The 25,738-nt window shown below is 41.9% G+C and overlaps 1 protein-coding gene across 4 annotated transcripts in view; it reads right to left on the reverse strand.

Moving 5' to 3' along the window:
• C10H7orf50 (chromosome 10 C7orf50 homolog) overlaps positions 1-25,738 on the reverse strand; it is a 192,038-nt gene that overhangs the window by 18,507 nt on the left and 147,793 nt on the right. For all 4 annotated transcript variants that reach the window (XM_054041239.1, XM_054041240.1, XM_054041241.1 and 1 more), the window contains one exon: positions 19,829-20,016. In XM_054041239.1, the coding sequence (XP_053897214.1) occupies positions 19,829-20,016 (188 nt within the window). The remainder of the gene's footprint in view (positions 1-19,828; positions 20,017-25,738) is intronic.

Raw genomic sequence — 25,738 nt, forward strand, 5'->3', positions numbered from 1 at the left:
AGTGCCTAAGTCCTGATTCCGCTGAGCTGCTTGGCACCTAAGCGCTGGTAGGTTTCTCAAACTAGGTGTCGTCTCCTCCCCCGCACCACTAGTGGGTTCAAGTCCCTGCTCCAAATCAAGTGGGGATTTGAATCTGGATCTCCCTTAGCCTGCCCTAACAACTGGGCTATTGTGTATAAGGGGCCAGGGGGACACGAGCACCTTTTCCTGCATTTTTTCATGAGGAAGGGCTGACCTGGTTTAAGCACCTAACTCCAGGAGGGTTCATGGCTGTCAATCCTGAACAGAGTCTGGGCCAGAGTAAGGCACCAAAGTCCCTTTGAGGGGTGGAGCTTAGATCCCTGCCTCTTCTCGGCATTTCCTATTGGTTAGTTTAAGCAGTTCCCCATTCAGCTTGCTGGCTTTTGTGAATCCTATTTTTAGGTGCCTATCTCACCCTCATTATATAGGGAGCCTGGGCACCTAACTCAGGGCCGTGAATTCCGCTGGGTGGCAGGGTGCCTAAATGTTGGGCATTACAAGATTGTGCCTAAAGTCCCTTTGTGGATTTAGCCCTAAGTATTACATTGGATAAGATGTTACCTAGTACTCTCTGGAAGACAGATTTAAGATGTCTACAAAATTTGCCAGTCAGATGGAGGGATCTGAGCAGCCCTTATAATCTGATAAGATTACAATCACCATCTGTGAGAACAATAGTTTGACAACTAGTGATTTTCCAATCAGAAGGTCAAGAGATTCCCATCAGTCTGGAATATGACCAATTTCACTGGGTATTTCTGCAAACCTGTAAAAGGACATGTACCAGAGTGGATAAAGGTAGAGGTATATCCGAAAGTCCTGATCTTACTCAAATTATATCAGTTTTACATTTCCCATGATTTCAGTGGTGCAGGATCGGACTTGAAGTGATTATAGTTAGAGAGTGTGTAGGGTGGGAATAGTGGAGGGGGGAATGAGAGAATCTACTAGAAGCTGTTATGAATAAGTCAAATATTCATTAAAAGATAAAATATATAGTCATCTGAGCCTTGCTACTTTGAGCAGAAAAATGTGCAGTGGTTAAGAATATCAACCAATTATAACTTTTGCTTAGGAAATACTGAGGTCATGTTTTTGTGCCTAGTGAACCTGAAAGTGTTGTCAGAAGAAAAAACATTAAACTCGAGGATGAAAATTCATCAATGAAACTTCCTGAGAAGGGAAACAGGAATGAACAACTTGGAGAAGAATTTGGACTCCGAAGCTCTGGATGAGTGATTTTGCTTTGATGTAGCTAGGATGCCAAAGTATCAATTTATGGCTTGATAGATTTCACTGGAAGTTTATCATCATCTCCCTATGAGCTATTTGACAGCAATAGGTAGGGTGCAGCTGGCACCATAAAGAGGTGTGTCACCCAGCTGAGCCCTTAATCAACAACACTGTTGAAATTTTCGTGTTTCATCTTGACCAGATGTTTTTAATATAGCTTTGGTTTGTGTACTGCGGCACTATTCTCACCTTAGTAACGAGCTATCCGACTTTTATTGCCAACAAGCTACAAAGTACTCCTCATCTCCAGTTCCAGCCTCTAACCCTTGATATGAGTGATTTCTTCTGGGAATAGGTAGGAGAACTGATATTTATCAACACTGATACAATCCTTAGACACTTGGGCAGCTCTGAAGTTTCTGGGATTTTTGTTTTTTGAATAGGTCCACGGTTACTATTCTAATTGTTGATAGATAACTGGAGATATTTTAAAATCTAAATAAACAAAGTGCATAGAAACAATTAAAAAAGTCTATCCAAGGCTCTAGACACCCTAACATCACAATAAATCCCAGCAGCATTATAGAATCACTTTACAGAAGTGACTCCTTTTCACACTTATAGAAACTCCTTTCTACCCCCTTCATCATTATGGGAATCATGCTCTCAGCCCTCTCCAAAAACCCAGTCGAACAGATGGCTTTTACACCATGCCTAAAAGAGCACCAAATTTGGGGTATTTTGGACTAAGGGTGGAAGCAAGCTCCTGAGTCTCAGGGCCTTCACAGAGAGCGACCTGCCATCCATCCCATCTCTTACATAATGAGGGGGGATTCAGATTCTCCCTACTGACTGCAGCTGTGGCAATATGGAATGAGGAGAGAGGTGACTCCTCAGGTAGACCAGTTCTAAGCCATTTAGGCTTTTATCGTTCATAACTAATAACTTAGACTCCACTTGGAGATCAGTAATTCACCCTACTGTTTATAAAGACAGATTTCTTAAAGCTGACAAACACAATTGCCAATAAAGAATAATCTAAATGTACCTGATATCTGAGAGCCCTCTCTCAGATCTTACCATTTCATGCAATGCCACATACCTGGCAAAATCTTCTACCGTACTGGGGCATGAGTGTTCAGGACAGCATCAATTTTTCTCCCTAATATGCTATGATAGGCATGGTGCAGCTGAGATTAGATTTCTGCCCCAACAATTTATGCTTGGGGAAACCGATTAACCAATTACTGCTTCCTGCGATGGCTCCCATTCCAATTTCATTTTATTCATCTAAAAGAAACAACTTTTACTTTTTGGCATCATCATATTAATAATGAATGTGTGAAGTGGGAGTCTAATTTTATTAAGCATCTTGTTTTATTTTTAAAAAACATGTCTTGTTATTTTAACTTTGGCCGGGAGGTCATGATGGCTCCCTGGAGCTAACCAATTAATAATCATTGTCAACTGCATTTTACATTTTAATTTTGGCTTTGTTCAACTAGCCTAGACTCTTCCCTGCAGCTAGGAAGCTGCTCTCCACTATATTTTCAATGTTTGGGTTTTGGCTGAGAAGTCTTCACACTTCCCAGGAGCCAGAGAGAATTGTTCATTCTTTAAAAGTTTGTCTCATATTTTGTGACAAAAAGATATGAAATCATGCACAAATCCCATTGTGTTTCTCTCATATCAAGAGCAAAACTAATTTGAGTGGAGAAAGGTGGGTGGGGATAAAAGGTGTGTGCTAGAATAAATAGAAAACAATCTGGTCTACAATACCTGACCTGCGAAAAACCTTCACGACCAAAGGTGTGGAGAACCTGTAGTGTATCAACTCTGGAGACTAAGATGTAACAGTTGTGCTCCGTGCATCTTGAATAGGCATCATAAATAAAAACCCGAATGAGATCTCATGTGAATAAAATTGGACTGATCTATAAAATCTAGCATCAAGGAATAATAACCAATAGCTAGGATATTTGGTAGGTTTTGCATATGACACCAATCTGTAATGTTAACTGACTTTAAGCATTTTCCTGAATTATAGTGATGATAATAATGCTTGTTATCTTGGAGAAGGGTATTCCAGTCAGTTTTATTACTCTGTTTTTATAGTGACTTGAAAAAAGGAAAGTATCCGATGTTTTCTTCATGTTGTCTGACTAGACACAGGTGATCCTCTGAGGTGCTCAGCACCCACAACTTCAATGGGAATTGAGGTGCCCAGTAATTTGCAGGATCAGTCCTAATCTAGGTTGGCCTCATGCTGCATATTTCTTCTGTTTCTGCACCTCTCTATGAGCTCTTGCATGTTTAATAAAGGTCTTTTCACTTTTTCAATTAAAAAAAATCATTTGGCGCAGCAGAGCTGGATCCTGGGTCTCCCACCTGCCGTCTGAGTGCTCTAACTACCACCCTCCAGAGCCATCTTCACGCTTGCTTTCTCTCTCTGGTCCAATGAGTCTTTCCTTAAATACCCACAGTGGAACGGTTTCAACAGAAAAGACTGAGAGCGCCCCACATCAGACTATCTCAAAGTCCAGTGGCTAGGGTACTCATCTGAGAGGTGGCAGATCCCTGTCCAAATCCCTTCTCCATTGCAGGTGCAGGGGAGACTTGAACCAGGGGTCTCCCACATCCCAGGAAAGTACCCTAACCGCTTAGCTAAAAATTATGAGGGAGGGCCTCCTCTCCCTCTGACCCCTCCCCATTTTGTGTACTCTGAGCTACAGGGGCCCGATCTGGTATGCGAGGTCTGAGAATGCATACCGAATCGGGCACTGAAGGAAGCTAGCTGGAGGAATGCCTATCTTCCTCCAGTTCATACACCGCTCTGGGGCTTAGGCGTGGGGCTGCAGCACGAATGTGCAGAGGGAACTCTGAAAAAATTGAGGCAATGAGTGATTTTAGGGTTATGTAGCAGCTGAGCAGAATTTTTGTGAATCCCAGCGGTGCCTAATTCTGGGATTTAGGTTTCTAAACTGGCAGGTAAGCATCTACGTCTTTTGTGACTTTACCCTTATTGGGCAGTATATAAAGCAGATGCAATATGGAAGTCAACTAGCAAACGTATCTAATGACTACATTCAATATACTGTAAGAAATTGCCAAGAAAATTCATTTATGCCAAATTATATTTTGCTGGAAATGAGAGTCATTAAGAAAGGATGCATTCAATTTTTGGAATTAAGTTTGAAAATTAAGCAGTTTCTTGACAGGAAAGAGAATTAGGCAGAGAAACGAACTATTTTGGTCAAAGCATTTCTGGGTTTAACACCTGTAATGTATTTCCCCCCATCTGAGGAAGCACTTACTGCAGATGGTCAACCTCACTGTTAATACATTTTTACAACCATTATATTTTATCTGAGAAGACTTATGATGAGCTTTAAAGACCTTACTGAAGTGAGAAAAAATACAAGTAAACTAGGGCTTGAAAAATTCCATTCACCAGCAGTGAATAGGAAACCTTCCTTGGCAAGCATGGAGGCTTTAAAGTAAACTCCTTTATAATTATGAAGATAATCCTGCAAACATGAACTGATGTAGTACTGTTTTACCTAATCTGCAGACAGACCACTCCAGTGCTTCTGCTCCTGCTCATAGATTTGCCAAGCAGCAAAAAAGTGAAATAAACATGATTCTGGTCAGTTTCACTATACTACTTAGAACCTAATTTAAGCAACATTGAAACTTTTCATTTCAGGTTAATTTTACAAGGTTGCTGCTGTAAAAAGCTATGGAAGGTTTTATGGAAAAGCACCATTATTATGTCTTGATGAAGAAGGAGGACATTATTAAAAATAGTAACAGAAATCCACTTAATGGTGGGTAGTTGGCTGTATTATAATTTTCACAGTTGATTCTGGACTCAATAGATGTCATATCCAAGGTACTTAAGATTTTGTGTTAATGATACTATTAATTATAGTATTTTCCCCAAAGAGAATGTTTGAACCAAAAGATTGTGTAAATATTTTGACAGCTTTGCTTCACACAGACATAAGGGTAGGAGTGCAGGGAGACGGGGGGTGGGTTTCAAAGTAAATCGCTCTGCAGCTTTTACTGAAATATGCTTTGAGATTTGTAGTTGTGACCCTCCATAAAATAAATCAAAGTTCCAGAGAGGAGCAGGAATTGATTACAAACTGTAAAGCAGGATTAAAGTTTCTTATTCTATTTCTCCCTTTTTGTAAATTGAATGACCATTTATGATTATGGAGATTATAGGAAGAAGTCTCTTGCTTGAGCCATAAACTAAATAGGATGATGGGCAGATTTAACAAGATGCAAACAGCTACTGATTCTGACAGCAACTTAACAGGGGCAAGTGCTACAGCCTCTGCAGCTTTTCCCTTTCTTTCTTAAAACATACATTAGGGTTAAGCAAATGGTTCAGTGAGCTAATCCAAACCTGCTCCAGACAAAAGGTAGATTGGTTTTCTATAAAGAATATTAATGACTGTATCTTAAAAGGTTTGTTTCAGATAAACATCCACAAGTCTGACTGCTTCTCTGAACCTCATATGAATGAGATGAACCTCTGAAGCCCACAAAATTTGACTGGAAAATCTCACAACAGGTGAGGTTCTGATGCTTCTTTCTTCTGACTGGGTTGGAAACATCACAGAACAATTGCAAGATCTCAGAACTTCTGCTTCCTGTCCCAGCTAGAACCCAGAAGCTCACAGACTCATAATTAGAAAATGCTGGGGGGCCGGCGGGGAGAGGGGAAGGGAGACACGTGTGTGCGTTTGAGGGAGTTAATCCCATATTTCAGACAATTCTCTTTCGCTTGCAAAAGGTTTGGTTGTATTCTTTGGAGGTGGGGAGGAATTCTTATTTTCTCCCTAAACTAATTCAGCACTAGTCATATCATTCATTATTCTTTTACCAGTATTACCATATCTTAAAGTAGACGCAGTTGCCCAAGACTGCAGACCTGGTCCCCAAAAATACAGAGCTCTGAGATGGGTCAGTCATTTGTCAGGGGGCAGTTACAGAGTAACCATCTTCACCTTCAGCACTTTCTCTTTTCTTTTCAGGACATGATGCTACTAAAAATAGGACTGTAATTCTCACGTGTGTGTCTATTTCAAGTTGGAAATTTATCTAATGAGTTCAATCAGGTTTCTCTTCTGACATTTTAACTCTTAACATCCAAAATACTTGACATGTGCCTAATTGAAACACCATATAGAAAGAGAGAGGACAACCTGTTAGGATAGAGATGGCTGGGATTTTTGATTATATGATTTTGGCTACCTGGAAGTCCTTATCAGTGTCCAGAATGCTATAGGTGTGGTTGAGGTAATTCATGGGATCCTTGATAAAAATAGATATCTGACAATAGCACAGAACTGCTTACAGTTCTTACTTTTGGCTTCGATTTTTCCAACGAAGCAGTAACTAATAATATGGGGGTGGGGGGGAAACAAAACAAAAACACCAATTTGTTCGATTTAGTTTTTGTCTGATAGCAAATTTCCCTTCAGATAAAGGGACGGACTGAATTAGCCTCAGCATCAGGATTTATATATACATCTGTTGAAATAACAAGTTTAAGATCCTAGGAAGTTTGGGGAGGTATATTCAATTTCACCTCTCAACAGCAGGTCAAACCAAATGGCATTATGTTCAAAATAACCTTGCTGGCTGGATGAGTGGCAAGAGAGGCCAGTTCACCAGGTACTTAACATTGAGAATCCTGGATTAAATTAGATCAGCTGGAGCAGAAAGCTCATTTGCTCAGCACCAGAGAAAAAGGTCAGGAAAAGGTCTAAATTTTGATAGCACTGGTTCCTTACAAAGCTCACGGTGAAACTCAAAGAGACTTGGTGGATTTACCTAATTACTCGGATTTTTTTCTCACTGGGGTTTTGTAGGATGCAGCCCATGATGGTTTGTTTATTTTTTAGTACGGCACAATACAAAAATGAAACTAATTAAAAAGAAAATTAAAAGGTTCCCATGCATCACAAAAGTTCACGATATTGATCCCAATGATGTAATTGACACAAACGTAACACGATACCAGGGCCAGTGTCATTGCTAGATCTGTATCAATGCAGACTTTCGTGCAGGTGCTGGGCAGTGGAAAATCCAGTAGGAGTTGAGGCTTTGGCAGCACAGAGCAGCTGACCTCTGTTGGGCTGGAGAGGAGCATGAAGGGGCCTGCACAGCTCCCAAAGTGAGCGGTGCCGGATAGGAAGGTGGTGTAGCCTGGACAGCGAAGGGAAAGTGCTGGTTTTGCCCAGGTTCTGAGACGCTTCGCCAGGTTTGAGAGCCGGGGCTCCAGCTCAAGTGGAAACATCTACATTGTTATGTTTTATCATAGAATCACAGGACTGGAAGGGACCTCAAGAGATCATCTAGTCCAGGGGTTCTCAACCTTTTTCTTTCTGAGGCCCCCCAACATGCTATAAAAACTCCACGGCCCACCTGTGCTACAACTAGTTTTCTGCATATAAAAGCCAGGGCCAGCATTAGGGGTTAGCAAGCAGGGCAAATGCCTTGGGCCCCATGCCACAGGGTCGCTGTGAAGCTAACTTTCTTAGGCTTTGGCTTCAGCTTCCGCCCCAAGTGGCAGGGCTCAGGGCCCCAGGCTTCAGCCCCATGAAGTGAGGCTTTGGCTTTTAGCCCTGGGCCGCAGAGAGTCTAATGCTGGCCATGCCTGGAGGATCCCCTGAAACCTGCTCACGGCCCCCCAGGGGGCCCCAGACCCCTGGTTGAGAACCACTGATCTAGTCTAGTCCCCTGCACTCGTGGCAGGACTAACTATTATCTAGACCATCCCTGACAGATGTTTGTCCAACCTGCTCTTAAAAATCTCCAATGATGGAAATTCTACAACCTGCCTAGACAATTTATTCCAGTGCTTAACTACCCTGACAGTTAGGAAGTTTTTCCTAATGTCCAACCTAAACCGCCCTTTCTGCAATTTAAGCCCATTGCTTCTTGTCCTAATCTCAGAGGTTAAGGAGAACAATTTTTCTCCCTCCTCCTTGTAGCAATCTTTTATGTACTTGAAAACTATTATCATGTTCCTTTCAGTCTTCTCTTCTCCAGAATAAACAAACCCAATTTTTTCAATCTTTCCTCACAGGTCATGTTTTCTAGATCTTTAATAATTTTTGTTGCTCTTCTCTGGACTTTCTCCAATTTATCTACATCTTTCTTGAAATTGGCACCCAGAACTGGACACAATACTCCAGTTAAGGCCGTATCAGTGCAGCATAGAGCAGAAGAATTACTTCTCGTATCTTGCTTACACCTCCTGCTAATACATCCCAAAATATCTGCTTTTTTTAAAATAGCGTTACACTGTTGACTCCTATTTAGCTTGTGATCCATTATGACCCCCAGATCCCTTTCCGCAGCATTCCTTCCTAGGCAATCATTTTCCATTTTGTGTGTGCGCAACTGACCGTTCCTTCCTAAGTGAAGTAGTTTGCATTTGTCCTTATTGAATTTCATCCTTTTTATTTCAGACCATTTCTCCAGTTTGTCCAGATCATTTTGAATTTTAATCCTATCCTCCAAAGCACTTGCAACCCCTCCCAGCTCGGTATCGTCCGCAAACTTTTTAAGTGTACTCTCTATCAGGTCCGGCGCAACCCATTAAGTGACCTAGGCAGTCGCCTAGGGTGCTACAATTTGGGGGGCGGCGACCACGGCGGTATTTCGGTGGCGGGACCTTCCGCCACCTCTGTGGGGGGCGGCATTTCGGGGCGGGACCTTCCGCCGCCTAGGGCGGCATAAAAGCTGGTGGCGCTCCTGCTCTCTATGCCATTATCTAAATCATTGATGAAGATACTGAAAAGAACCAGACCCAGAACTGATCCCTGCGAGACCCCACTCATAATGCCCTTCCAGCTTGACTGTGAACCACTGATAACTACTCTCTGGGAACGATTTTCCAACCAGTTCCGCACCCACTTTACAGTAGCGCCATGTAGGCTGCATTTCCCTAGTTTATGAGACAGTCATGTAAGACAGTATCAAAAGACTTACTAAAGTCAAAATATACCACATCTACCGTTCTCTCTTCCCCCCTCACCCCACTCCCATCCACAACACTTGTCCCCATAGTGAGAGCCTGAGTCAGTTGACCAGGACTCTGACATTTGCTGCAGCTTTTTTTTTTTTTGCGCTGTCTAGCTGTACCCTGAGTGGCAGCTTGCGGATTAAAGCATCTGGCCCTCCCTCTTGGTGAATCCTCCTGAGGCACAGCCTGAACTATTGATTCACTGCCAGTGTAGTTAGGGGTGGACAAAGAAACAAGATATACATATGCCATGAGCCCAAAAAACAAGGAGTGTAGATGTTAATGTGTCTGTAGCACTGCAGCAAAACATGTTATACTACAAATGGAAAGAGCAGCTACTCCATCATGTAGTTACTAATCCTTCTAAAACAACAGTTGTACAACAGCTGCACAATATTCCTGCAGCAGGACATTTTGAGGTTAGGAAAACACTGGCGTGGGTCCAAAAGCAGTTCATTGTGTCAGCTGCCACCAAGACACAGAAAACTGAATCCAAGTGCAGTGACTACATCTTGATGAAATGGGAAAAAGCTGTGTGCTACTCCCTACCACTACAGGAGTGTAAGATGACATTCATCTGGTCCTCAATGTACAGTTTTGAAAATCAGATTAAGAGGAGAAGATTATCATCCAACAATCTATATATATTAATGTGTAAACCCATCTCTGATTACTTCAAGCCAGGACTGTACGTGACTACTAGAGCCACATTGAAATGGGAAGTAATTACTGTTCAAACAGCCAGGGGGGTGAGGTAATATCTTTTATTGGACCAATTTCTTCAGTTGGTGAAAGAGACAAGCTTTTGAGCTTACACAGAGCTCTTATTCAAGTCTGAACTGTGTAAGCTCAAAAATGTGTCCCTTTTACCAACAGAGTTGGTCCAACAAAAGATATTATCTCACCCACCTTGTCTCTCTCATATCCTGGGACCAACACGGCTACAACAACATTACAAACAAGTCTGAATAACACAGAGTGTAAAAAATTATTATGCTCAAGGTTGGTAAGTCCATGGGAAATATTGTCATTACCATGAGAATGAATAATATTAAAGAAACCTAGGGGTTATAGTGGACAGCAAATTAAACATGCACTTGCAACGTGATGTGGCTACAAAAAGGATCAATTCAATTTTGCCCCACATAAGCAATACATCACAGCATGGAGCCAGGAGATAATATAGACTTATAGTCTCTCCATGGGTGTCGGATAGGGTGACCAGACAGCAAATGTGAAAAATCGGAGGGGGGGGGAGGGTGAAGGTGGGGGGAGAATAGGAGCCTATATAAGAAAAAGATCCTAAAATTGGGACTGTCCCTATAAAAATCGGGACATCTGGTCACCCTAGCATCGTATATTATAGGCCAGTGGAGGCTAAGCCTCCCCTAACCCAGGCCATGGCCCTGCCCATACTCTGCCCTGAGGCCTGCCCTCACTCACCCTCTCCCCCAAAGCTGGCAGGAGCTCAGCTCAGGATGGTGGGCCTGGAGCACAGGGTTCGGCCGGTTGCGGTCAGGGGCGGGTTAAGCCAGCCTGGAGGCCGGGCCGGTGTTCAGGACCAGTCAGTGGCCCTGGGCTTAGGCCAGCCACTGTGGCTGGGGTGGACTGGTTGGAGGCCTGAGGCTTGGAGTGGTTTGGCCAGGGCAAAGAAGTAGCAGATGGGTCCTGAGATGGAGAGTTGCAGCAGGTTTCTGGCATTAGGCAGCACTGTAGGTGCAAGTCTCTGAAGTCAGGATAGAAGCAAAAAGTGACCTGTCTAAACTTAAAATGGTTACTGCCTCATAGCAGTGTAGAATGTGAATTTATCACCTATCTGGCAGTGTCCATTTAAGGTATCTGGGAATAGTCCTGATTTTATCATCTGATTTGATGAATTTGACCAAATGGCCAGAATCATGTCTGACTAAATTACAATTTTTGAAGGGAATCCCCAATCAGTTCCTAATTACAACAGTTTTTTCTTCTCTTAAATCAGTTGAAAGCATTTTTTTCCAGGGGTTTATTCACATTCCATTTTAGCTAATGAACTAACTGTGACACAATCTGATCAACTCTTGAGCAATCTTTACGCAATTCAGGATAACACATGGGCTTCTACATACATAGTATTTCCCTCTCTTGTCCAGTAGGAAGTGTGCAATGAGACTTTGCTGTTCTATGTGTTAGAGTCAACATCAATCCAAAGATGTCACAAATTCCCCAGCCTTCCAAATGTTACATAATTCAGTAACTGCATTCTGGGGACATAAGCAAACGTCACCACTCATTTGGAAAAGAAATCTGGATACAGAGATATGTTTAAGAATTTGCTCAAGCCTTCTTGAACCTTAGATGAAGCTGTGTAGTTTATGGAGTGGCTGGGAATTTATGGAATCTTTAAGACACTCTGGTTTATACACTGGCTACCATCGTACGTTTAAAACTTTATTATTTATGCCTAAAACTGCATGATTCTTTAGGATTGTATTGTAGGTCCTATTTATTTTGACAGCTATGAATACACTCAGGGCCTGGAATTTCGAATTCTGCATAAACCATTTTCTTGCTATTATTCTAAGGAAGAAAACCTATCCCAAAGTTTTAATAACATTTGCATTGGAGTCTGAACACAGCTTTGTTTTGAACTTAATTTTCATGACATCCCTCTTATAGGTTACTGGATTTTAATGCCAGAAGACACCATTATGGAAGTCTGACCTTGAGCATAACATGGGTCATAGATGGCCCATTCCTGCATTAAGCCCATAACTTCTAGTTGAGCTAGAGCAAAACCATCTTTTAGAAAGACATCCAAGTTTCATTTAAAGTAGAAAACAATTTAAATTTTATTACACAAAATACTAAGATATAGTAAAAATAAATTTGCTGCTGTTTCCACAATCAGAGTATTACTTTATCTGTACCAAAGTCTAATATGAATTATACCACCAATTAAAAAAGAATCTAAATATGCTTTAATTTGGTTTAACTGCAATCTTAAAAAAAAATAACAAAAAAAAAGTTGAGTTAAAGGTTCTTCTTCAGAGGTGCTTCAGAGCAGAGAGTGACCTCAAACCGTTCTTTTCTATCTCTGGAGGGAGGGCCAGTGAAACAAGGTCACCGGTTGCTTTCTCCCTCAACCCTACTGTGTTTGCGGAGAATACCAGCACTGATGTCTTCCCTAAACAAATTTGCTGTATCCTGAGAAAGGGAGGGAGCAGACTGGATGTTAAATTTCTGTCAAACCCAAATTACTCTTTGGGCTCTGGAGGGAAATATCTATCTGTATGTTTAGAGTTCCAAAGCATCTACTATCCTCATATCTAAAGTCCTAATACTAGATATTAAGTTAGATAATACTGGCCTCCTCTAGAAGCTCTCTAGGAGTCTGGTGGTAGGAGCCTGGTAACAAATGCCAACGTGTCTTCTGAAAAGCAGAGTTATTTTGAGCTGAAACAAGTTTGGCACAACTATTAACAGGCTTGGCCAAGGGTTAGGACACCTTTGATTCTGCTGACAGAGCTAATGCCTTTGGTTAGCAAGGACTCTAGTTCTAGTGTGATTGCAGTACTATTGGAATTGACCAACAGTGTCCATCAGAACAGGGACAGTGTTACTAGAATTACAAAATTTCTCCACTCAAACTGAAAATCACAAAAGCTGGATTTTTACTTTTGTGGTTTTGGATATGTCCTGTTTCTCTGATGTTTCTTTTAAAAATGCTTTATAGTTCTCTAGATACACTCTAAATCACTCTGTTGGCCAGGTGCCATAGAAAAACGAGTGATTCGCAGAGGAAGATAAAATCTATAAGGGTACAGAGATGATCCTCCCCAGGAAAGTGTTTTGACACTAGATGTTATTTGGTGCAACATGGAGCATTTTAAAGCAGAGGGGGAAAGCACTTCCAAAGTACTTTTTAGGAGTAGCTGATAAATGACATCCCAGGCAGGGATTGTTCATAGCTATATCCAGTTAGGGAGATTAACTCATCTCCTTTTCAGTTCAGATGTGTATACGGAATCAATCTTGGCATCCCACTTGTTTTGGTTATATCTGAGTGATCACTGCATGGTTTCCATGGGCGCTGGATGAGGCCATGTGTGCAGATCCATATAACACCACCTTCCTAAATCAGGCACAATAGAAAGAACAGCTCTAGCACCAAGTGAGTTGCCAAGACAAAGCAAATTTTGCCAGACATTTTAGTGCCATGGCAAATCAACCAGGTTATCAATATCTTTCATTAGCACTCCCATGAGTCGCAACATCCTTTTCTTGCAGCCAAGTAGCGCTCAGAAAGGTGCAAATTTCCCCCCAACTTTGAAAGCGTCTAAGAAATTAAAAGAAAGAATCTCTAAATTCAGCCTTAAAACTGAATCCTCACTGATCACTATAAATGAAGAGCAGCCACATTAACAGGATGGCTTTTGAAACTAAGATCTGATCCATGTTACCAAATGAACACTATAACCCTCTGTTCTTTGCACCCTTTTATATAATCTGGCATATTTTCTAGTCTATCTTCCTATCCTTCGGTTTTCTTCTGTTCCCCATACATCCTTCATCTGTTTCTCTACCTACACTATTTTCTCCTTTCCCTTTCCATGTTCTTATAATCCCTCCACCTCCCCTCTGCATCAACATTCTTTCCCCTCCACACTCCCTCAAATCACTTCCCTGGTTTCCCTTTGATGAGGAACTGGTACTTGCAGATTATAGACATGCTGGGATCTTCAAATTGAAGAAACCAAGTTGGAAGGAGCTGCCAAAGCCTCTATTTTGAGGGTGACGTGAAATGAGATAATCATGGGGAAGCGAGGGTTTCTTCTCCCCCTTTCTTCTTTTCACTGGTCAAGGGAAGGGGCGATGGAAAACAGTCTTCCATATCTTTAGGAAGGAGACTGGTAGGAAATGGCAGAAGCTTTGGTCTGCCCTCTACTGGTTGTGTCTGGTCTCACACTAGTGAACAGAAAGCAATTCAAAGCTTCTAGTCTGCGACTGGGGCTTGTAAACCCATCCAGGGTACCAGCCCATGAAACAAATACCTGGGTTTACTCGAAGTCCAGTTTTGGCATATGGTTTGCTAGCTGACACTAGCTTATGACTTTTCCTTTGGAATTGATTTATCTTGATACTTGGCCATCGCATAAAACCCCACGTACCTGCATAATTGTCAGGAGGATCCATAATTTAGAAGGACCAGCAAGTTCAGATAAAATAACTACCTGACATTTTTGGGAGCTAGAAATGGTTTGGTTAACTTTTTAAAAAATGTTCATGCCTCTCTATATTTCCTGATTTCATCCAGAATTAGAAGCAAAAATATCAAAACACCAAAAGAAAGAAAAAAAAACCCACTCTCATGAGCCTTTTACTGCATCTAAAACCAAGAACAGGAAATCTCAGACTCCAACGAGAGACTGCTGAGCTGGAATTGATATGCAAACTAGATACAATCAACTCAGGATTGAATAAGGACTGGGCATGGCTGAGCCATTACAAACATTGAATCTATCTCCCCTTGTAAGTATTCTCACACTTCTTATCAAACTGTTTGTATTGGGCTAGCTTGATTATCACTTCAAAAAAAATTTTTTCTCTTACTTAATTGGCCTCTCAGAGTCGGTAAGACAACTCCCACCTGTTCATGCTCTCTGTATGTGTGTATATATATCTCCTCAATATATGTTCCAGTCTATATGCATCCGAAGAAGTGGGCAGTAGCCCACGAAAGCTTATGCTCTAATAAATTTGTTAGTCTTTAAGGTGCCACAAGTACTCCTGTTCTTTTTGCGGATACAGACTAACACGGCTGCTACTCTGAAACATGAGAAAGTCTGTTCTTAGATTTACAGACTAATTTCTTGGTCAAACAGGACTAGATATGTTCAGCTGCTGAACTTCGGGATGCTTTTCCAAACTAAATATTTTGGTGGCTTTCCCATCACTAGCTCATATTATCAATTAATACTAAATATTGACCAACCTTCAAAGCTATTACCTATTAGGGCAGTAGTACACAGCAATTTTATACCTTATAAGATTCTATGATAATTAAAAACACAGTTAAAATGAAAAAAATTACATTTACACAAAATTCAGATATGACAAAGGCTGGAAAATGTTCTGATCATATCTATCTCATGCATTTTTTTTTTTTATTTTTAGACATGATAAACTAAGGATGCAAGCTGAGTCTTACCTTTCAATTTCCAGGCTTTTGTCAGGGCAGCAGTGTCTCACATCTGATATTATTTAAATACAGTGTGTTTTTCTTTTTAATATAACCAAACATTAGGAAACACTGTAATTAAAGTGTTCCTCTTGCTAGTGTGACTTAACTTCCTTCAATTAAAAGGCAGCATTGTCATCTGAAATCATTTTAAAGTGTTTTTGGTCAACTAAGGAGTCTTTTAATGAACATCCTTATATTTACAAGGTATTTTCTTTTTGAAGTCAGCTGAAAAAATAATCTGCTTTAGAGAATATTAAGGTTAATTTCCTGATGGATTTGTCCCTGTTGGCTCACATGTGATCAATGAAATGACTAATGGATTGTACTTCCTGGGAATCCATCCTGGACAGAACTGATTTTATTTGGCTTGTTCTTCGTCATCTTCCGATTTCATTTTATGCCCCTTATCTATTTGTGAATGTAATCACCATCCTGCTTAGGCCTGCGCTCATGACGGTGCTGATATGGCCATAGTCTAAGACTTCCTGCCTTTCATCAGAGCAGATCCTCTGGTGACGTAAATCGTGATTTAGACCACCTGAGGATCTAGACCATAATATTTAATACAGTGGCATCTCATCGTAGCATAGGATATCATGTTGCCAGGGCCCAGACTTCTCTAATTCCTCTACCCCTCATTAGTAACAAACTATAGTTCAATTTCTAGCACACTGTGCCTAGCAGTACAGAACTTTCTGAAGGCAGGCAACCAACAGTGTTAATGCAGGATTGGGGGAGGAAGAGGACAAGCAAAAATACAGTTATTTCTACCACGGAAATAGCACTGCTGTGCCACGCTGAGTATTATTTTCAATGCAAGTGTGATTTTTTTTTAATCATCGGGAGATAAAGTAACCAATCAACAGTTACTACCTGCCCCACTCTGTGCATGCCTTATTCCCTCTTATAAACATTATCCCTTCGTTAAATCATCTCACCTAGGAGGATGAGGCATGTCTTGGGGGAGAGATGATACGCACCATCAAAGAAGGAACTCTAGCTTGCATGCTGAGTGCTTCCATTTTATTTTCAAATTACCCCATAAAAGTTGCTCCTGAACCAGGGTCTTCTATATAAAGAAGTACTAACAAAACATAAAAGCCAACTCCTCTTTCTTTCTTTCTTTCTTTCTTTCTCTATCAATTGAAATGGGTTGACCCATCTCTGGTGAGAATATATTATTTATTCTGTCCCATATAGTAGAACAGCTAAACAAAAAGAACTAATAACTCTTGGAATATGTAAACAATCTCCTCTCTCCTAAAAATAATAACTTAAATGTTCCCATGCATCTCTAGCATATAGATGTGTATATGAATCTCTCACTGAAGATTTTCTAATATTTTCCTCTGAATTCCTTAACTTGTCAAAAGAAACTTCACTATAACAACTTGATGTTGATTTCTTTTAGTGAATTCAGAAGCCAGTGTGGTGTTGTGTAATGTTAGGAATATTCTATAGCTAATGAAGTGAAACAACAGTCTCAGCCCTCAGTGAGGACGTGAAGTTCCACTTGTTCCATAGGAGATTCACCCTGTACTCAGACAGTTAGGCTTCCAACCTGTTTAGCAACTATTTTATCTCTGGTAGGTCATATTACCTAGAAGGGTCAAAACAAACCCACAACATTCTCCTTTGTTTATTTCAAATTTCAGACAACTCTTGTATCTGTGCTACTGCCTTGTCTTCCAACATATTTCTTTCTTCAGAAGATGACTGTAGATATTACAAAACACCAGGTCTAAAATCCTGGCCCCTATTGAAGTCAGTGGGAGTTTTGACATTGACTTAAATAAGGCCAGGATTTCATTCTAGATGCTCTTGAGGATACAAAACATAGGCATGTTCCTTTGCGACAAATTTAAATTCAGGTTGTTTTGTTGCCCATCTCTAGGGGTTTAGGAAGTTTTCCAAAGGACTAAAGATCAGGCAGATTTTTCTGTAATTTATATTAGTGCAGGATAGCTAACTGGAATTCAAGGTTGGAAACCTACATCGACATGTTTGCTCTGCAGTTCAGCATCTTACGACCTCTTTCTGTTAAGCTTACTAGACACAAGTCAGTGGTTTATGCAATAATCCCCTGGATATCCTACTGCGGTATATATCCACAGGACTCCAACTATTTATTACCTGACCAATCTGCGTATCAGCTGTACTTTGACAGCTTCACAGGTAATTTAGTATTAGGTCAAGTGAAACTCTTGAAGTCAAATTTATCTCCAAAGAAAAAATACTCTCAGAAGGTATCATAATGTACCATCTAATTAGGCAAAAATCAACAAAGATAATACTAGAACATTAACCAAAAACCCCACAGCTTGTTTCTTTGCTTTCCAATCCTGAAAACCATTATCTCCATATCCACCACTAATACACACACATTCCAGAGTACAGTTGAAACAGATGGTAGCTAGCTGCCAATCCAACTGCAGTTCAAAACAATGGTGAAGTACCCCAGCTGTTTTCCAGATTGAAAATATTATTGTCATTTTGCTATCACTCCATGATGAAGTTTATGTAACAAAAATGCACGTGTCCCCCAGTCTGGAATGCAATTAATTTCCTCCTGCCCCACTGAGAGTTGTAAGTTGTAAGTAACCATTCAGACTGTCTGAGAATTTCAGTATTAAGCACTACCAGAAATAGAAAACTGGGGCTATTCCAAGTGGTAACCTATTCTTTGTAACATGCAAATCTTCTGGAGTTTTTAGAGGTGCTGTGTAACTTGCAGTTTGGAAAAAAATAAACACTACTTTTCTGTTTATCCATAATGTCTAATTGGCTGAAGCATGCTATGAAAGTTTCACTGCATTTCTTTTTATTGTAAGCACTGACTTAGCATATTTGTATGTAAAATTCCAGCATAAAGCAAACTATAGTAAATAACTATTTGCAGTCTGAAACCAATCACTTAACTGGTCATGTAATTATAACATGGTATGTATGCAAATATAAGGCTTTGTACTTTACGAAGTTTAAAACAAAGTTCAGTGCATCTAATTTATAACTTCCAAATGTCATAGATTGCTTTGGGTGAAATTAAGTAATATTGCATGATCTCAAACCATTTAATATAATTTCATTACATAGAGAGTAAAAGCAACTGTGTCTCTTTTAAAACAACAGACTAAATAAATAGAACAAGTTCTCCCGATGCAATCTTTTTAGCGACCTTCGTTAGCAAGATCTCAACAATCTTTGAAAGTGCAGCAATTCTAGGAATATTTATACTTAGACTGTAAGATCTTCAGGGTGGGGACTGCCTTTTTCTTTAAGGTTGCCAACTTTCTAATCGCACAAAACCAACACCCTTGCTCCGCCCCTTGCCCCCCTTCCCCAAGGTGCTGCCTGTGTCCCATCCCTTCTCTGAGGCCTCACTCACTCCATCCCCACTCCCTCCGTTGCTCTCTCTCCCCCACCCTCACTCACTTTCACCAGGCTGGGACAGGGGTGCAGAAGGAGGTGCAGGCTCCAGGATGGGGCCAGAAATGAGGGATTCAGGGTGCGGGAGGGGGTTCCAGGCTGGGGCAGTGGGTTGGGGTGTAGGAGGGGGTGAGGACTCTGGCTGGAGATGTGAGCCAGAAATGAGGGATTCAGGGTGCGGGAGGGGGCTCCGGGCTGGGGGCTCCCACTGAGGGTGAGACTGGGGATGAGGGGTTTGGGGTGCAGAAGGGGGCTCAGGATTGGGGCAAGAAGTTGGGATGTGGGAGGGTGTGTGGGGTGTGGGCTCAGGGAGGGAGTTTGGGTGCGGGAGAGGATGTGGGGTGCAGGCTCTGGGAGGGAGTTTGGGTGCAGGAGGGGGCTCAGGGTTGGGGCAGAGGGTTGGGGTGCAGGCTCTGGGAGGGAGTTAGTATGCGGGAGGTGGTTCCGACCTGGGTTAGGAGGTTGGGGTGCGGGACAGGGTTCGGGGTGCCGGCTCTGGCTGGGCAGTCCTTACCTCAGGTGGCTCCCGGTCAGTGGCGCAGCTGGGCTAACGCAGGCTTCCTGCCTGCCCTGGCTCTGCACAGCTCCCAGAAGCGGCCAGCATGTCCGGCTCCTAGGCACAGGGGGCTCTGCACGCCGCCCGCCCACACAGGTGCTGCCCCCGCAGCTCCCCATTGGCTGTGGTTCCCAGCCAATGGGAGCTGCGGAGCCAGTGCTCACAGTGGGGGCAGCGTGCGGATCCTCCCTGGCTATTGCGCGTAGGAGTCAGACCTGCTGGCCGCTTCCTGGAGCCGCAGGGAGCCTGCCTTAGCCCTGGCTAAGATATTGTCCATAGATTACTTTTCTTAGAGAGCGATTTATATAGATTTTAGGGTTCTTACCTAGTTAAATACTCCAGTGCCAACTCAGCTCCTGATGGTTTTTTGGGCTCTTCTTTCTTAGCAGCAATTCCAGCTTCCCGCATCAGTTTTTTTTCTTCCTTCTTACGCTCTTTCTTTAGTTTTCTTTCCAATGTCCTCCTTTCCTCTCCGGTAAGTTCCTCCGCCTCCTCCTCCACCTTTTTTGTTCTCTGAAATAAAATACAAGAATAACTAATTGAAGAGCTCATGAAATATTTCATACTAGAAACCTCAGGTTGCTAATTTTACTGTATGCGCTATCAATCTCCTATACTGCCAAACGCTACTGTCAGGGTCGGCTCCAGGCACCAGTGAAGGAAGCAGGTGCCTGGGGCGGCCAACAGAAAGGAGTGCACGACCTGGTCTTCAGCAGCACTTCGGCGGCTGACCAAGCGCTCCGCGTTAGTCTTCGGTGGCAATTTGGCGACGGGTCCTTCACTCCACCTCTTCTTCTTCGGCGGCACTTCAGCGGGAGCTCAATCGTTTGGGGTTTTTTTGTTTTTGTTTTTTTGCCGCTTGGGACGGCAAAAAAGCTGGAGCCAGCCCTGGCTACTGTAAATAATTATACTTTCAGCACCAATCTCCTTCAGAAGTTTTGTTCTATGTAGGTTTTTATACCGGGCTCATTACCATAGTATCTGAGTACTTTAAGTGGCATGAATAACATCTGTCACCTGCTGTTTGTTCTCTCATTCTCTCCCCAAAGTGAGAAGTGTGTGCAGTGAAGTGTTTTGTTTTGGTAGGATTTTTTAAAATATATATACACATGTTGCTATGCGTTTGTATTAGAGAAGGCAGGGTTGAAGAAATGTGCCTTGCACTGGAGGCGAAAGGTGGAGAGGTTTGTGATGATCCTTAGCTTCTGTGTTTGGTCTTCATCCTGAAGCTTTAGGTAATCTGGATATCCTGGGCCCAGGGCCACTGAGTGGCAAAGACCTTGCACCTTGTGAGTGAAGACCAAGAATTTGAACCTTGTTTGTTTTGTCTTTTTTTTCATCAGTGTAAAGATTGAGCGGAAAGAGAGAGAGTGTTATATTTCATATACTTTATGTATGCCAAATAAATAGGTTAGCATGTGATATACTTATGTACTTTGTTATTTGCAATAATTCAATTTTCAGTATGAATAACTGTTCCTTCTGCAAATCTAAAGAAACTTCAATTTCCTTTCCCACCCCCAAGATTGGAGTTTCTTAAGGTTTGCAGATGGAACAGCTATTCATACTGAAAATGGAATTATTAGAAGTAACAAAATACCTGCATAAGCATACCACATGCTAACCTATCTATTTGGCAACCATGAAGTGCATGAAATAGAATACACTGTATTAGGCAGGGAGAATCTAGTCTAAATGCACTAAGAGTACACATAGTAAAAATATGTCACGTGGCAAAAGATCAGGTTTGTATAAAAGATTCCAAGAATATTACAAAATTTTTGTCCATGACAAACTTATAGGCAATAATTCATAGAATCGTAGGACTGGAAGGGACCTGAAGAGGTCATCTAGAGGAAATCGTCAGGTTGAAAAAATCCTGTGGGGAAAGGTTTGCATGTGACGAAGTATGGAAGAGGGAAAGTGTGCATAGGAGATACTTTAGGGGTCACCAAAATCCTAACACACAGAGGGATCCAAATAACTGAGTGAAGAGGGGAAAAGGAGAAACTCATTGTTGTCATCTGGGGAAGCCTGCATAGAAGTTGAGTGTTTCCTGATGTCTCCTTGTCAATTTTCCATTCTAGCGGTTTTTAAGCTAGGATACACAAAGGCTTCTCTGATAGCCTCCAAGCAGCAGCGGGGGGTAGGAGGAGGAGGAACCAGTGAGTGGCAGCAGGGACCGCCAGAGAGAGGGGTGGAGAGGAGCAGCCAGGTGGAGAATGAGGAGCTTTTATATGCGCCATGCAGGTTCCCGGGCGGCTGAGGAGGTGGTATCTGCTATCAGCTTTCTGGGTCCATCAGTAATCTCCCTGGGGAGTCCAAGGGACCCAGGAAGCTGAGTGGCAGCTACCACCTCCCTCAGATGCCCGGGAACCTGCATGGCACATAATAAATAAGCAAAAACATCCTGTAGAAGCCCACTCCCAGCAGGGAGGGAAAGAGGCGGGGCCACCATGGCCCAGGCGTCCGGTGGCAGGGGCGGCAGTGCCTGTGCCAGGGGAGGCTTAGCCTCTCCTGGCCTATTATATCCGCCACCCCTGCCTGGATCTGTAACTTTCCTGAGTTGTCAAAAGTAAAGTGTGTGTATTTAAGAAGTTCATTTACAAAGCAGGTGTTCCTTATTGGAAAGGTGTCCCCAAAGACTTAGACTACGAACCAGAGTCCCCACGGGGGTAGAACCCTGGGGTGAGTGTACATAAGCAGCTGAGGAAGTCGGCGGGGGAGGGGTGGGGGAGATGGGGGCTCAGTATTGGCTCAAGGGCTTCGGGCAGTTGGACTGCAGAGTCCCATGTCCCAAGAAGGGGGTCAGACAGTGAGCCTGCATCCTGGGAATGTTCCTGATTGGCTAGAACTATAGACCGTGTCTGGACTCCACCCAGGCCCAGCTGACTCGAAAGCATTTGGGATTCAACGGTTAAGTCTGATTATAAACAGCCTGGTGACCATCCGGTAGGGTACTCAGCCAAGCCTGTAACAGGCTCCGTAATACCCCCTTTAGCTTTGAGAAGGCATTTATAACAAGAGATGAAATTTGTTAAAAATGAACCCACCAAGAGGAGAATTTCAATTGCGTATCTACAGTCTCAAAGTACCTACAGTACCATACTTGCAAAGCAGGGAAAAAATAATTCCAAGGGACATAGTTATATCTATATGTCATAGCATACGGAGCCAAACTGAACACATCCACCAACAATACAACTAACTATTCTCTGTGTCTCCTTTTCACCTATTATGATATAAGGCACCCAAGACTGAAACTGGAATTTTCACAAAAAGATAACCAATTACAATAAAAGACTGGTTAAATTACACTTCCCTAATAAGGGCCAAACCCTTAATGTGTCAATCAATGAATGTTTGTGAAGTGATTACAATGAAAATCACAATGTAAAGTCTAAGTATCATTATTATTTTTACATGCAGAGAGAAGGAGATGTTAGATAAAACAATACCTGTACGCTAACCTGATTTGCCAAAGACACCTGCTGAAAACTAAACATTTTTCTGTCTGGATTCACATATCATCCAAGTTTACTCTGACTCATCTCCCCAACCTGGTGCTTTCAAAGACTAAACTGATCTGAACAAGACCGAGACAGAAAACAGATATTTGAATAAATGAGGGAAAGTCTAAGAAAGGAGATTTGCTTTGTGTTCTCTCAAATATTTTCTTGAGCAGAGGTTGCAGCCAGCACGCACAGGCACAAACACTTAGAAAAATCAAACAACTTGAGCATGCACTGCATTTGTATTGAAGAGGTTTTGTAACTCATACTAAAAAAGAATTAGTATCTAGGATGAATGTAATTAATTTACAGGAAGAGAAGTTTTCACTTGATAAACTGCTGTAGTATTTACTGAAATAACAATCTAACTATGCAAAATCTAGGAAAAACAGTATGGAGTCATTCCTAAAATGTTTGTGAAAGATTACTAAAGCAGCCGTCCAATAGAGGACACACTACGTTTAATCTTCGTTTAAAAATAATGTAATGAATGTGTTTTCTTTTCTCCTTGAGCCATGAAGCTTTCAAATAAAGTGACTGTAGCACGTCATTAGAATAGTTCTGAGAAAGAGGCCTCTTGCGTCCGCATACTTACAGTAAATGCGTATCTATCTTCCCTTCCCCCACACATTCCATACATTATCAAAAAGCTTTTTATCCCTCTCCCTACTGCTCCCGTAATACAACACAAGTTGCTGCATCCATGTAACTAGGTCTAAATACAAAATCCCAGTCGCTGACATTTGTTTCAAGCATAACAATTTTGGCTCTTCAGTGCCATCTGAAACAAAAGCACTGTTCTCCCTTTAGACTTGAATTTATCCTGTGTTAAGAGAGTCAGAGTTTATACATCAAGGTACCTTCTGGCAGAACAACCTATAATCCATTCTGATTAAAACATGATCCACCCAGGCTTCTGTTCAAAGTTCCCAACACATTCACTATAGACACGCTAGGAGTTTTATAATTCACAGAATCTTTCTATGTACACTGAGCTTTAACCCTTTCATACTAGCTTCATTGGTTTTTATAAATATATTTATTGTGGAAGCCAGGAGTTTCAGTCTTGCTAATGAACATTTGTATGCAATCTAGCTGCATACGGTACATTAGATTTAAGCATCTAAGAATGAGTGCAAACCACAAAGTCATAGACCAACATTTTCAAATGAATTTCAAGGAGCATCCCTCCCCTCAGCCCCATCAATACCCCCTACTGCCTGTCCCCAACACTCCCACCACTAAGTCCACTGCCCCCCTCCAGCACCACCAATACCCCCACAGCTATCTCCTTCCCCCGAACTATTGACCCCATTCAATCTCCCTGCTGAGTATAAAGCATCCAAGACTGAAACCAGAATTGCATGCACAGATAACCTATTATAATAAAAGGCTGGCTAAACTACACTTCCTTGATGCCAAAGCCTTAATATGCCATTCAATGAATGTTTGTGAAATGCTTTAAAATGAAAATCACAGTGTCAATACTAAGTATCATTATTATTATTTACATACAAAGCGAAGGGTATGTTAAATATAATACCTGTATGCAACCTGATTTGCCAAAGACACCTGCTGAAAGCTAAACATTTGTTCTGTCTGGCTTCACATATCAGCCAAATTTACTCTGACTCATCTCCCTAATCTTGTGCTTTCAAAGACTAAACTGATCTCAACAAGACAGAGTGGCCGGAGCTGTTCATCTCTCCCTGAACACCCTCATCCACCCCTTCTTTGCTGCAGCCAAGGCCTGGGGAAGAATGAGTCATGACCCCCTCCCTGAAATAATCACCCGCCCCCAACCTGGGACCTGCCTCTGCCTCATGCTGTCCAGGCTCTGTGACACAACCAAGGCCCCACATTTCAATTCTCCCTCCTCCCTCATTATCATAAGCAGAAGCAGAGCACCTACAATACAAGAATCTTGTGCATCACCCACACATGCACATCAGTCTCTCTCACTGACTTTGGGGGGTGGGGGGCGGTAGTGGAGGGGGGCAGAGAGCTGATGCACATGTGTGGCTGACACATATGATTCTGGGAAATGTAGTTTTTATATGGGAGAAAATATTATTAAACCGGGAGTCAGGAGTTTTTTGGTTGCAAATGGGAGTCTCCCTGACATACTGGGAGACTTGGGCTATGTCTTCACTACCATTTCTGTCGGCAAAACTTATGTTGCTCTGTGGTGTGAGTACTCCACCCCCTTGAACGACATAAGCTACACAAGCATAAGCAGTAGTGTGCACAGTGCTATGTCTCCCACTGCTCGATGGGGATGATTTAATTATGTCTCCTGTCGGCATAGAGTGGCTACATGAGCGATCTTATAGTGGCACAGCTGCATGGATTCTGCACGAAGCTTGGATTTGAATCCAGGTTCCTGAAAGTTTGAGGAGTGGTTCAGATGCAGAGTTTTGGTGTGGTCTCATCTTTATTTAAAGAACAACAACAAAAGTAAATCATGATTTCACTTGTTTTATTTAGATTATAAATGTTTCAAGTTGTCTTTTTCCATCTTTGTAAGGTGACATGGTAATTTGTGGTGCCTTTTTTTGAAAAATATAATAATAATAATAATATAAATCCACATATGAGCAAGTGATACATTTGTTGAGGTGATAAATTTAAAACGCGTGCAATACATTTGCTTATTTGCAAAGCCTGCTGCCAGCTATTATACCACCTTGGTCTGTGAACTCAGTAGGTCTCAATCTAAACAA

Source organism: Malaclemys terrapin, chromosome 10 (genome assembly GCF_027887155.1).
Source record: "Malaclemys terrapin pileata isolate rMalTer1 chromosome 10, rMalTer1.hap1, whole genome shotgun sequence".
Lineage (NCBI taxonomy): Eukaryota > Metazoa > Chordata > Testudines > Emydidae > Malaclemys > Malaclemys terrapin.